The 14024-nt window shown below is 45.4% G+C and overlaps 1 protein-coding gene across 4 annotated transcripts in view; it reads right to left on the reverse strand.

The window, feature by feature from the left end:
• Positions 1 to 313: 313 nt before the first annotated feature.
• ERMP1 (endoplasmic reticulum metallopeptidase 1) overlaps positions 314 to 14024 on the reverse strand; it is a 162911-nt gene continuing 149200 nt past the window's right edge. For 3 of the 4 annotated variants that reach the window (XM_063913990.1, XM_063913988.1, XM_063913989.1), the window contains exons 13-15: positions 8145 to 8260; positions 3207 to 3370; positions 314 to 1069 (exon numbers count right to left, since the gene is read on the reverse strand). In XM_063913990.1, coding sequence (XP_063770060.1) covers positions 905 to 1069; positions 3207 to 3370; positions 8145 to 8260 — 445 coding nt within the window. In that variant the 3' untranslated portion in view covers positions 314 to 904. Of the gene's footprint in view, positions 1070 to 3206; positions 3371 to 8144; positions 8261 to 14024 lie in introns of those variants that run through there. The other variant, XR_010172095.1, reaches the window with a different exon arrangement.

A 14024-nucleotide genomic window follows, 5' to 3' on the forward strand; every position in this document is an offset into this window, starting at 1 on the left:
GGCACTCACCAACATGTTCATGGCACAGTCTTTATTTAAAAAAAAAAAAAAGTTATATGAACACTTAATACAGGATCGATTTTGACTAAGATTCAAGTATACATAGCAAACTGCCAAACAAATGAATAAAAGGTACTGACAGACCTGTAAAACAAAGGCGGCGTAGAATAGAGTAGGATAAAACTCAAACACAGATTAGCCACATTAAGCAATATTCAAGCCAACTAATGCCATGACTAGATTTCTGAGCAAATTAAGAATGTAGGAGTTTTGATTAAATTGTTTGTTCATTTAGGCCCTCTCTACTGCGGAGTCTTTTGCAAAATGATTCTTTATTTAAAGCAAACCTCCCCAGCAAGCCTACTGCAAAGTCCTCCCAGCACAGCCTTGGGCGATGCCGTCAATGCTAGGCTGTCTTCAATTTTACTAGAACATTATCGTCATTGTACAATATCAGCTGCCTTTCAAAACAGAATTGGACATATATTATTGTTTTGTGTCCCAGAAAACAGTATGAACATTACAAGAGACAAAATGAACATTAAGTAAGACCTCAATATTTTATGTAAACAGTGATTTCCAGTGTGAAAAATATTCGAACTCCATAGGTAAATATTCCTCTTCGTTCAAGGTTTGAATAGTCCAAAACACACAGGATACCCTCTGGAATATTCCCTCTTTACTTATTGTCCATATCAGACTAGAAAAAGTTCAGTGCAGTTTCATCATCATTAGATCGCCCATATCCCTAAGCATAAATCAACAACAGAACAACTAACTACCATGGTCCATTCCTTTATTATTGTTCTACATTAGACGAGAGTCCATGCAGATATGTTTCCCATCATTTCTGTAGATGATCACAGTGGTTCTATTACATGCACAGACTGTGCTATGTGAGACATCAATAGACATACTGCTCATATGTGCTGACCCAGCTGGATGGGAAACTCCAGTCTGGGAATCTTTGCAGTAAAGACTCAAGCTGAGGAGAAGCCTGATTTGGCCCAAAGAAATAGTGCGATGCTGCTGCAACTGTCACCATTCCATCAGGATATCCATCCACACCCTGAAATGAATATACATATGTAATTAGTAGCTAGAAAGAAACATGTAATAAAGATATAATTTACTGTATATGTTACCGTTACTCAGTATGGATGTCCCTGACCATTTTATGCTACTGGACTTCACGCAACACCAATCCACATTGTGCTATATCATAGTGGCCGCAATTCACATGTCATATTGTAGTGCCCCCACTGCTCTGCTCTCCAGGACCACTCTATGTCCCCCATTATCATATTAGAATATAAGCACCTGAGAGCAGGGCCCTTTCTCCCCATGTCTTGTAATTTTGCATTCTGCAGGTGGTAACTATATATCCATGTCAATTTCTTTATACCTATGTAATCTTGTAGGTTGCTGCCTATTTGCAGCTCTGCATAAACCTTGTTGGTCCTTAGAAATAATAGATTAAAAATAATGATGCCATACCCCCAGTTTACATTATGCCACAGTGTCATGCCCCCAGGTCATATTGGTGGGCTCCTGCTTACTGCACTCTTTGACCTTGACTGCTTTAGTCTTCCCCTTGTGCTGTGCACACAGAATCTGCAGCACACAGTCTTTCAAATATATCAAGGGTTTTACCAAGGCACATGATGGAGACATTCTTCAGAGGAAAAACAGTATTAACATGAGGGCATGTACTGAAACTGGAGGGAGGTAGGTTCAGGGGAAGCTTGAGGAAAAATTACTTCACAGAAAGGGTAGTGGACAAGTGGAATAGCCTCCCAGCAGAGTTGGTAGAGGCTAAGACACTAGAGCAATATAAACATGCATGGGACAGACATAAGAATATCCTTACAAAGAAATAAGGACCAAATAGGGTTTGAGGTAACAATATGGTTAGAAAAGGGGGCAGACTAGATGGGCCAAGTGGTTCTTATTTTCTGTCATGTGCCAATTCCCTGCCAGATGGTGGCTGATACCAAGGGACAGTTTACAAACCACTCAATACAATCTGATGCACTGAACACACTAGTACCGTGGAAAGTGGTCTGCAAACTGACCCTTACCTTAGTTAGGAACAATAAGAGCCACTGGAGCTGCATCCACATTTGGACCACAGAGTATCATATTATTATTATTTTATCAAAGAGCACACCCCTAATGTCAAATACAAGATGCACATTTCACAGGACATATTTTAAGTCAGAAACTAATATGTTTATTTGAATGTTACCCCTCTAATATTAATTGTCTATCAGGGTAGGCTTGGTGGAAGACCTCAGTCCCTTGGTGCAGGTCATAAACTCCTCAGAATTATTTTGTTCTATGGTAAAAAGGCAGTGAAGTTGGAAGTAGAGCCCCTCCTGTATAAAACTACAGAACAGGAAGTGCACAAATGTTCACCAGTACAGTATATGCAAAATGTGAATATAAGACACAAGTTAAGTATTTTCCATTGCTTTAGGGGGAAATGGGGGAACGAAAGACCTGAATGGGAAAAAATAGTCAACAGGTCGACATGTAAAAGGTCATCAGGGTCAAAAAGGTCAACATAGAGATGGGTGACTAGTTTTTTTAAATTCCAAGAACTTTATATTTTTCTGGTGTCATGTTCGATGTTTAACCACGTGACCCCAATTAGTGTGCCGCTTCGGGCAGGCTACTATTCCCAATTGTAGTCCACATCGATGGTAAAGGATGAAAAAGTTGAAGAAAAAAATAAATGTGAACCACCCCCTCCCCCCCCAAAAAAAAACAAAAAAAACTTGTGTTGACCTTAAGCACTGTCTATCTTTTACTTGTCGGCCTAATTACAGACACACACATACATAATATGTGGATGGTGCACAAGAATGTCAGCCATTTACATGAAATGTATTTAATTTAAGTTCCAGTAATGGTTCTTGTGGTTTATTTCTTCATTCCTGTAAATCTATTATGCACATCGATTGAGGGGTAGAAAACATTTATTTAGGCCTATGTTCAGAATATAAAATTCCAGTGCAGTATGGCCGAGAGCCTGTTGATACACTGATCAATACAAAGTAAACATCATGTATACACTACACTACACTACAATGACATAAGCAAATCAAACTCAAACTCTGCAATACAGGATGTTGGATTTTTATTTTGTTTACATGTAAAGCTTTAATATTTATAGAACAACCATGTTTGGCTCCTCTACTTACCTTAACTTCAATCCAGAATTGCCATGCTGGAGCTTGAAGGCCATGGGAATAATATATAAAATAGTCCCCATCATTGTCAGCTACCGGTGTCCCATCACCCAAGGACCAGCTAGACAGCACTGACATATCATGTGGGCGCATATATATTGTCATGTGACTGGGCCCTATAAGGAAACAAGAACAAATGATTGTGTGCCCCAAGTACAGTGCTTAGCAGGGCATGGCTATGTAAAGTGAAGCAATCAAAATTAATTTCTAAAAAAGGACTTTTAAAATAAAACAAAGTCAGTTGCTTATTTTTTCTACTATTCCCACAGTGACCAAAAAGCAACTATTTATCCACATTACACACCCGTTTCCTATTCTCTGCTCCCTGTACAGTAGTAGGTTGTTTATAAAAGGTAATATAAATGCACACAAGTTATGCTCTGAGAAATCTGAGTGATAAAGATAACGTACTGTAAATAATGGCAGTGTATAAAATATTACCAGTAAGTATGACTAGATTATTAACAGTACACAGCAGGTCCAGTATGATATAACGGCAGACTGGATGCTGGCTGTCAGTACACCGAACTCCCCACGCATCAGGCTTTGCTTGTCACAGGTTCTATTCCCACTCGGTTAGTGGTACCCACGAACTGAGTGGTAATTAGGGGCAGGGGGCGAGATACCAGCCGTTCGGAAAATGCTGGCTGTCGGGATTCCAGTGTCGGTCTCCTGAACGCCGGCATTTTGACTGCAACCCTACACAGCTTCAGCCTCTCCACTATCCATTAAAACTTTGTATGCGATCAACAAATGCTTTTTATTTTGTTCAGTATCATAAGTACTATTACAGGTTGAGTATCCCTTATCCAAAATGCTTGGGACCAGAGGTATTTTGGATATCGGATTTTTCCGTATTTTGGAATAATTGCATACCATAATGAGATATCATGGGGATGGGACCTAAGTCTAGGCACAGAATTCATTTATGTTTCATACACACCTTATACACACAGCCTGAAGGTCATTTTAGCCAATATTTTTTATAACTTTGTGCATTAAACAAAGTGCGTCTACAGTCACACAATTCATTTATGTTTCATATACACCCTATACACACAGCCTGAAGGTCATTTAATACAATATTTTTAATAACTTTGTGTATTAAACAAAGTTTGTGTACATTGAACCATCAAAAAAATAAGAATTTACTCACCGGTAATTCTATTTCTCGTAGTCCGTAGTGGATGCTGGGAACTCCGTAAGGACCATAGGGAATAGCGGGCTCCGAAGGAGGCTGGGCACTCTAGAAAGATTTATGACTACCTGGTGTGCACTGGCTCCTCCCACTATGACCCTCCTCCAAGCCTCAGTTAGGACACTGTGCCCGGACGAGCTGACATAATAAGGAAGGATTTAGAATCCCGGGTAAGACTCTTACCAGCCACACCAATCACACCGTACAACTCGTGATACTATATCCAGTTTTACAGTATGAAAACATCTGAGCCTCTCAACAGATGGCTCAACAATAACCCTTTAGTTAACAATAACTATTTACAAGTATTGCAGACAATCCGCACTTGGGATGGGCGCCCAGCATCCACTACGGACTACGAGAAATAGAATTACCGGTGAGTAAATTCTTATTTTCTCTGACGTCCTAGTGGATGCTGGGAACTCCGTAAGGACCATGGGGATTATACCAAAGCTCCCAAACGGGCGGGAGAGTGCGGATGACTCTGCAGCACCGAATGAGAGAACTCCAGGTCCTCCTCAGCCAGGGTATCAAATTTGTAGAATTTTGCAAACGTGTTTGCCCCTGACCAAGTAGCTGCTCGGCAAAGTTGTAAAGCCGAGACCCCTCGGGCAGCCGCCCAAGATGAGCCCACCTTCCTTGTGGAATGGGCATTCACAGATTTTGGCTGTGGCAGGCCTGCCACAGAATGTGCAAGCTAAATTGTACTACAAATCCAGCGAGCAATAGACTGCTTAGAAGCAGGAGCACCCAGCTTGTTGGGTGCATACAGGATAAACAGCGAGTCAGATTTTCTGACTCCAGCCGTCCTGGAAACATATATTTTCAGGGCCCTGACAACGTCTAGCAACTTGGAGTCCTCCAAATCCTTAGTAGCCGCAGGCACCACAATAGGCTGGTTCAGGTGAAACGCTGACACCACCTTAGGGAGAAATTGGGGACGAGTCCTCAATTCTGCCCTATCCATATGGAAAATCAGATAAGGGCTTTTACATGATAAAGCCGCCAATTCTGACACTCGCCTGGCTGAAGCCAAGGCCAATAACATGACCACTTTCCACGTGAGATATTTCAGATCCACGGTTTTTAGTGGTTCAAACCAATGTGATTTTAAGAAACTCAACATCACGTTGAGATCCCAAGGTGCCACAGGAGGCACAAATGGGGGCTGAATATGCAGCACTCCTTTCACAAATGTCTGAACTTCAGGTACTGAAGCTAGTTCTTTTTTAAAGAAAATCGACAGAGCCGAGATCTGTACTTTAATGGAGCCTAGTTTTAGGCCCATATTCACTCCTGCTTGCAAGAAATGCAGAAATCGACCTAGTTGAAATTCCTCTGTTGGGGCCTTTTTGGCCTCGCACCATGCAACATATTTTCGCCATATGCGGTGATAATGCTTTGCCGTAACATCTTTCCTGGCCTTAATAAGCGTAGGAATGACTTCTTCCGGAATACCCTTTCCCTTTAGGATCCGGTGTTCAACCGCCATGCCGTAAAACGCAGCCGCGGTAAGTCTTGGAACAGACAGGGCCCCTGCTGTAGCAGGTCCTGTCTGAGCGGTAGAGGCCACGGGTCCTCTGAGAGCATCTCTTGAAGTTCCGGGTACCACGCTCGTCTTGGCCAATCCGGAACCACGAGAATGGTGTTTACTCCTCTCTTTCTTATTATTCTCAATACCTTTGGTATGAGAGGCAGAGGAGGGAACACATAAACCGACTGGTACACCCACGGTGTCACTAGAGCGTCCACAGCTACCGCCTGAGGGTCCCTTGACCTGGCGCAATATTTTTTTTACTTTTTGTTGAGGCGGGACGCCATCATGTCCACCTGTGGTTTTTCCCAACGGTTTACCAGCATCTGGAAGACTTCTGGATGAAGTCCCCACTGTCCCGGGTGGAGGTCGTGTCTGCTGAGGAAGTCTGCTTCCCAGTTGTCCACTCCCGGAATGAACACTGTTGACAGTGCTAGTACATGATTCTCCGCCCATCTGAGAATTCTTGTGGCTTCTGCCATCGCCATCCTGCTTCTTGTGCCGCCCTGTCGATTTACATGGGCGACTGCCGTGATGTTGTCTGACTGGATCAGCACCGGCTGGTGTAGGAGCAGGGATTTTGCTTGACTTAGGGCATTGTAGATGGCCCTTAGTTCCAGAATATTTATGTGAAGGGAAGTCTCCTGACTTGACCATAGTCCTTGGAAGTTTCTTCCCTGTGTGACTGCCCCCCAGCCTCGAAGGCTGGCATCCGTGGTCACCAGGACCCAGTCCTGTATGCCGAACCTGCGGCCCTCTAGAAGATGGGCACTCTGCAGCCACCACAGTAGAGACACCCTGGTTCTTGGAGACAGGGTTATCAAGCGATGCATCTGAAGATGCGATCCGGACCACTGGTCCAACAGGTCCCACTGAAAGATTCTGGCATGGAACCTGCCGAAGGGAATTGCTTCGTAAGAAGCCACCATCTTTCCCAGGACCCGCGTGCAGCGATGCACTGATACTTGTTTTGGTTTCAGGAGGTCTCTGACTAGAGATGACAACTCCCTGGCTTTCTCCTCCGGGAGAAACACTTTTTTCTGGACTGTATCCAGAATCATACCCAGGAACAGTAGTCGTGTCGTCGGAACCAGCTGTGACTTCGGGATATTCAGAATCCAGCCGTGCTGGTGCAGCACCTCCTGAGATAGTGCTACTCCCACCAACAACTGTTCCTTGGACCTCGCTTTTATTAGGAGATCGTCCAAGTACGGGATAATTAAAACTCCCTTTTTTCGAAGGAGTATCATCATTTCCGCCATAACCTTGGTAAATACCCTCGGTGCCGTGGACAGTCCAAACGGCAGCGTCTGGAATTGGTAATGGCAATCCTGTACCACAAATCTGAGGTACTCCTGGTGAGGATGGTAAATGGGGACATGCAAGTAAGCATCCTTGATGTCCAGGGATACCATGTAATCCCCCCCAGCGCCCTGCACCCTCAGTGACCGGAGTGTGAAGTGTGTGTGAGGAGCAATGGCGCACAGCTGCAGTGCTGTGCGCTACCTTGGAGAAGACTGATGTCTTCTGCCGCCGATTTTCCGGACCTCTTCTTGCTTCTGGCTCTGTAAGGGGGACGGCGGCGCGGCTCCGGGACCGAACACCAAGGACTGGGCCTGCGGTCGATCCCTCTGGAGCTAATGGTGTCCAGTAGCCTAAGAAGCCCAATCCGGCTGCAAGCAGGCGAGTTCGCTTCTTCTCCCCTTAGTCCCTCGCTGCAGTGAGCCTGTTGCCAGCAGGTCTCACTGAAAATAAAAAACCTAAGTCTATCTTTCTTTCTAAGAGCTCAGGAGAGCCCCTAGTGTGCATCCAACCTCGGCCGGGCACAAAATCTAACTGAGGCTTGGAGGAGGGTCATAGTGGGAGGAGCCAGTGCACACCAGGTAGTCATAAATCTTTCTAGAGTGCCCAGCCTCCTTCGGAGCCCGCTATTCCCCATGGTCCTTACGGAGTTCCCAGCATCCACTAGGACGTCAGAGAAACAAAGGTTTCACTATCTCACTCAAAAAAGTCCGTATTTCGGAATATTTGGATATGGGATACTCAACCTGTATTACCATGCTTACTATAGATGGATATATTGTACAGAATGATCTTCATTATGTTTATTATTCTGATTATTACTTACGTACATGGAATATGCACTCATATAACTCACCTTTAACTTCAAAATTCAGGCGTGTTGAACCCCAGGGCATTGGTTCCCTGGATACTAGTTTAAAATCCATGTGCTCCGAAACAGGAGGTGGGGGGGCAGGGAGATACCAGTTCTTTCTGTTGGGGGGAAATAATATCATCACAACATTATATACAAAAAAAAGAAATCTCTCACAGCATACAGCCACAAGTTCTCAACCTCTGTGATAACCTGACATAGCCAGTTCCATGTCACTGCATGTTATGGCAACATCCTGGTATTTAGTATCAGAGGGTATTGAATATTACAAGACAGAGGATCAGAATTAGGCGACGCTCCATGGGGGCACCTGTGGTCCTCCCAAGCAGGTTTAGTTACCCTCGGGAAATCTTTTACACCAGTACCATCACAGTCCCCTTCTTTGTGAGAGTTACAGAAAACATTTCTTGTAAGGGAGAATAAGAGTGCACATATCTGAGAAATCCCCAATATTGAGGGTCACAGATCATCTCTATCTACAGCCACCTGCTGAAGAGTGCAGCACAAAGCATTTTCAGACACTAACCCAACTGGAGGAACCATGTACTTCCCTCACTCCGGCCAAAATTAGCCTTGATGACCCCAATAATGACCACAGGACAACTAGCACAAATACTACCTGCACGTTCAAGGCAGATTCAGGAGGAACCAACACCTATCTAAGTGCCACAATTACACAACGTTAGACTCCACTTCATCTACTAATCCACCACTTCTAAATGTACCCGTAAAACTCCCCAGATCACATTTATATAAAAGTACAGGATGCAGAATATACACACACCATATATACTATAAGTATATCATATGCATATTGTTATGTTTTTGCATCTCTCAATACCCATAGCTGTAGTGTATACTTTGGACAGGCTCAACCACTAGTATAATATGTGCACATTTACACAATATATAAACCTACTGCACATATGTTCTTTAATTGCTCTTTACTATTTTCATAAAAGTTAAGGAGTGGGACCCTGAACAGGACAGGAGTAGGACAGGTTGTGCACACTTTTATATAAAAATATGCTCTATATTTCAAATACATGTATTTAATAGGGGAAAAACACTTCTCTACATAGTATAATATAAAGTCGTTGTTAGAATTCTGTTTGTTTGGGCTAATCTAGAGAACCACTGGACGGATTTTGATGCGGTTTTCACAATTCTATAGAGCATTTGTTGAGAAAAGTTAGTTTTGGTGTATGAAACATTAATCTCTGAGAAAAGGGAGCCGTGCAGTTACCAATTTGGTAAATGTCTGAGTAAATTTGGTGCGTCAGGGTGGGATCCCTGTGGACTTAGGAAAAATAGCATTATCAACGGTAAGGCTACCAAAACGATTATTTCTCCGGCAGGGTCCACAGGATTACATTGGGATGTCCCAAAGCAATTTAGTGGTGGGGAAGCTCCTGATTGGACAGGAGAATCCTTCACCCAAATTCAGCGTCCACATAGGCAAAGGTATAGGGGTATATGCAATTGCCGGCGAATCGCGGCAATTTTTCGCCCGTTGTTTAATTCGACCGTCGAATTCCGGCAGGTGGGTGCCGGAATTCAACATATTCAATAAAAAACGGATTCGACAGTCCCGCTGTCGAAAAACGGCCGATTTGACGGATTTTGATTAGATTTGTAAAAATTATTAAAAAAAACGGGGAAAAAAAACCCGGAAAAAAATTGCGTGGGGTCCCCCCTCCTAAGCATAACCAGCCTCGGACTCTTCGAGCCGGTCCTGGTTCTAAAAATCCGGGGTAAAAACTGACATGGGATCCCCCGTATTTTTAAAACCAGCACCGGGCTCTGCGCCTGGTGCAAAAAATACGGGGGACAAAAAGCGTAGGGGTCCCCCGTATTTTTTACACCAGCATCGGGCTCCACTAGCTGGACAGATAATGCCACAGCCGGGGATCACTTTTATACAGCGCCCTGCGGCCGTGGCATTAAATATCCAACTAGTCACCCCTGGCCGGGGTACCCTGGAGGAGTGGGGACCCCTTCAATCAAGGGGTCCCCCCCCAGCCACCCAAGGGCCAGGGGTGAAGCCCGAGGCTGTCCCACCCCCCACCCCCCCCATCCAAGGGCTGCGGATGGGGGGCTGATAGCCTTGAGTAAAATGAAAGAATATTGTTTTTTCCAGAAGAACTACAAGTCCCAGCAAGCCTCCCCCGCAAGCTGGTACTTGGAGAACCACAAGTACCAGCATGCGGGTGGAAAAACGGGCCCGCTGGTACCTGTAGTTCTACTGGGAAAAAAATACCCAAATAAAAACAGGAGACACACACACCGTGAAAGTAAAAGTTTATTTCATACATGCCGAAACATACATACTTACCTATGTTGACCCGCCGACTGCCACGTCTCCAATGTCGCCGACGATCCGGGGTACCTGTGAATAAAATTATACTCCCCTCAATCCAGTGTCCTGTGATTTGTAATCCATGTACTTGGCAAAACAAAAAAACGAATACCCGGACCACACGGACTGAAAGGGGTCCCATGTTTACACATGGGACCCCTTTCCCCGAATGCAGAGACCCCCCCGTGGCTGCTGTCACAGAAAGGTCCCTTCAGCCAATCAGGAAGCGCCACTTCGTGGTACTCTCTTGATTGGCTGTATGCGCGTCTGAGCTGGCAGACAGCGCATAGCACAGCTCCCTCCATTAGTTTCAATGGTGGGAACTTTGCGGTCAGCAGTGGGGTTACCCCGCGGTCAGCCGCTGACCGAGGATGACCTCACCGCTGACCGCAAAGTTCCCACCATTGAAAGTAATGGTGTGGGCTGTGCAATGCGCGTCTGAGCTCAGACGCGCAGAGCCAATCAGGTGAGTGCCACGAAGTAGCGCTTCCTGATTGGCTGAAGGGACCTTTCTGTGACAGCAGTCACGGGGGGTCTCTGCATTCGGGGAAAGGGGTCCCATGTGTAAACATGGGACCCCTTTCAGTCCGTGTGGTCCGGGTATTCGTTTTTTTGTTTTGCCAAGTACATGGATTACAAATCACAGGACACTGGATTGAGGGGAGTATAATTTTATTCACAGGTACCCCGGATCGTCGGCGACATTGGAGACGTGGCAGTCGGCGGGTCAACATAGGTAAGTATGTATGTGTCGGCATGTATGAAATAAACTTTTACTTTCACGGTGTGTGTGTCTCCTGTTTTATTTGGGTATTTTTTTTCCAGTAGAACTACAGGTACCAGCGGGCCCGTTTTTCCACCCGCATGCTGGTACTTGTGGTTCTCCAAGTACCAGCTTGCGGGGGAGGCTTGCTGGGACTTGTAGTTCTTCTGGAAAAAACAATATTCTTTCATTTTACTCAAGGCTATCAGCACCCCATCCGCAGCCCTTGGGGGGGGGGGACAGCTTCGGGCTTCACCCCTGGCCCTTGGGTGGCTGGGGGGGACCCCTTGATTGAAGGGGTCCCCACTCCTCCAGGGTACCCCGGCCAGGGGTGACTAGTTGGATATTTAATGCCACGGCCGCAGGGCGCTGTATAAAAGTGACCCCCGGCTGTGGCATTATCTGTCCAGCTAGTGGAGCTCGATGCTGGTGTAAAAAATAAGGGGGACCCCTACACTTTTTGTCCCCCGTATTTTTTGCACCAGCACCAGGCGCAGAGCCCGGTGCTGGTTTTAAAAATAGGATTTTGGTACTTACCAGGTAAATCCTTTTCTTTGAATCCATAGGGGGCACTGGAGTACTCTTGGGATATGGACGGTGTTAGCAAGGACTGGGCACTGAATATTCAAATTTCAGTAACTCTCCTCCCCTCCATACTCCCAGAATACCAGTGTTTTTTCCTGAGGCGAACAGGATAGAGAGGATGAACAATGGAGAATTACCTATAATATTATAACATAACGGACAACAATAAAGTTGACACATAACGTAACTGACAACTAACCAGTTGACACCATAACCGATAAATCGGTGAGAATGTGTTACCATAAGATCCCCTGAACTTACCACAACCAGGTAAAACTGCTTTGGGTGGGCGTCCAGTGCCCCCTATGGATTCAAAGAAAAGGATTTACCTGGTAAGTACCAAAATCCTATTTTCTTTTTCATCCACTAGGGGTCACTGGAGTACTCTTGGGACGTACCAAAGCTTCCCTCGTGGGCGGGAGAGCTGTTTGGCACCTGTAACACTAGGCGGCCAAAGCTAGATGCTGATGCCGCAAACGTATTAACTTGTAAAAGCGCACAAACGTGTGCACTGAAGACCATGTAGCCGCACGGCAAAGCTGCGTCGTAGACACCCCACGACCAGCTGCCCCTGAAGTTTCCACAGAACGTGTGGAAAGAGCTGTTACTGATGTAGGCGGCTGTAACCTAGCATGAAGGTAAGCCTGACGTATGGTCAGTATAATCCATCTGGATAAGGTCTGCTTAGAAGCTGGCCAACCCATTTTGGGAGCATCATAGAGAACAAACAACGTATCCGTCTTACAAACTGTAGACGTTCGGGATACATAAACGCGTAATGCGCGTACCACATCCAAAGTTCCAGACTGTCCTGTTAACACAGGAACTACTATTGGTTGATTGATGTGAACATATGACACTACCTTTTGCCAGAAAACAGGATTCGTACGAAGCTCCGCTCTGTCATCATGAAAACTACAAACAGTGGCTTGCATGCCAATGCACCCAAATCTGAAACACGCCTTGCTGAAGCTAAGGCTAGGAGAAAAAATCGTTTTCCAAGTGAGAAACTTAATATCCACTTGATGTAAGGGTTCAAAGTATGAAGCTGTACAAAATCTAAAACCAGATTCAAGTCCCATGGCGCTGTAGGTGGAATGAATGGAGGCTGTACTCTGAGAACACCTTGCAGAAAAGGTGTGTGAGACGGCAATAGAGCCAATATTCTTTGAAAGTAAATTGACAAAGCAGATACCTGCACCTTTAGTGTAGATAAACGCAGTCCTCCATCTAACCCCGTTTGTAGAAATAACAAAAGACGGGATAACTTGAAAGATGATGTCGGAAACTTCCGAACTTCACACCAACCTGTATAGGCACGCCAAATTCTGTAATAATGAGCTGCTGTAACTGGATTTCTAGCACGTAACATGGTTGTTATAACCGATAGTGGAATGCCCTCTCTTCTTAAGAGGGCGGTCTCAACAGCCACCCCTTCAAACGCATCCGCGCTAAATCGGGGTAAAGGAATGGACCCTGTCGTAACAGTTCCGGACGTAACGGAAGCGGCCAAGGATCGTCTGCGAGTAAGCAACAGAGAGAGCAGCGGAAACGGTGGAAACAGATACCCGAGGCTGTACGGCCACGCAATCGTGAGAGCATCCACTGCCACTGCCTTTGGATCTGGCGTTCTGGTAAAAATTAACACTAATTATCCCTGAGTGGGATTTGAACACTGGTTGAGTCGCTGATAGATGCAGGGGATAAGCCCACTAGGCCACCAGGACCCCTTTGTGGCGAGATGTCATCAGGTCCACTGGAGGTTAACCCCACCTCTGGACCAACATGTGAAACACTTCTGGATTTAATGCCCATTCTCCTGGATGAAAATCCCGATGGCTGAGATCATCCGCCTCCCAGTTGTCCATTCTCGTAATGAACACTACCGCCAATATCACTTGGTGATGTTCGCCCAATTGAGGATTCGAGCTACTTCCCGCATTGCCATGCGGCTTCTCTTTCCCCTTTGTTTATTGATGTACGCGACCGCCGTTGCGTTGACTGACTGCACTTGGACCATCTGAGACCGAAGCAAGTGCACTACTTGTCGTAGCACATTGTAAATTGGTCGGAGTTCTAGGACATTTATAGACAGCAATCTGTCGTGATCCTCCCAGAGACCCTGGAGCTGACAATTTTGAGCTACAGCTCCCCA

Source organism: Pseudophryne corroboree, chromosome 1 (assembly GCF_028390025.1).
Source record: "Pseudophryne corroboree isolate aPseCor3 chromosome 1, aPseCor3.hap2, whole genome shotgun sequence".
Lineage (NCBI taxonomy): Eukaryota > Metazoa > Chordata > Amphibia > Anura > Myobatrachidae > Pseudophryne > Pseudophryne corroboree.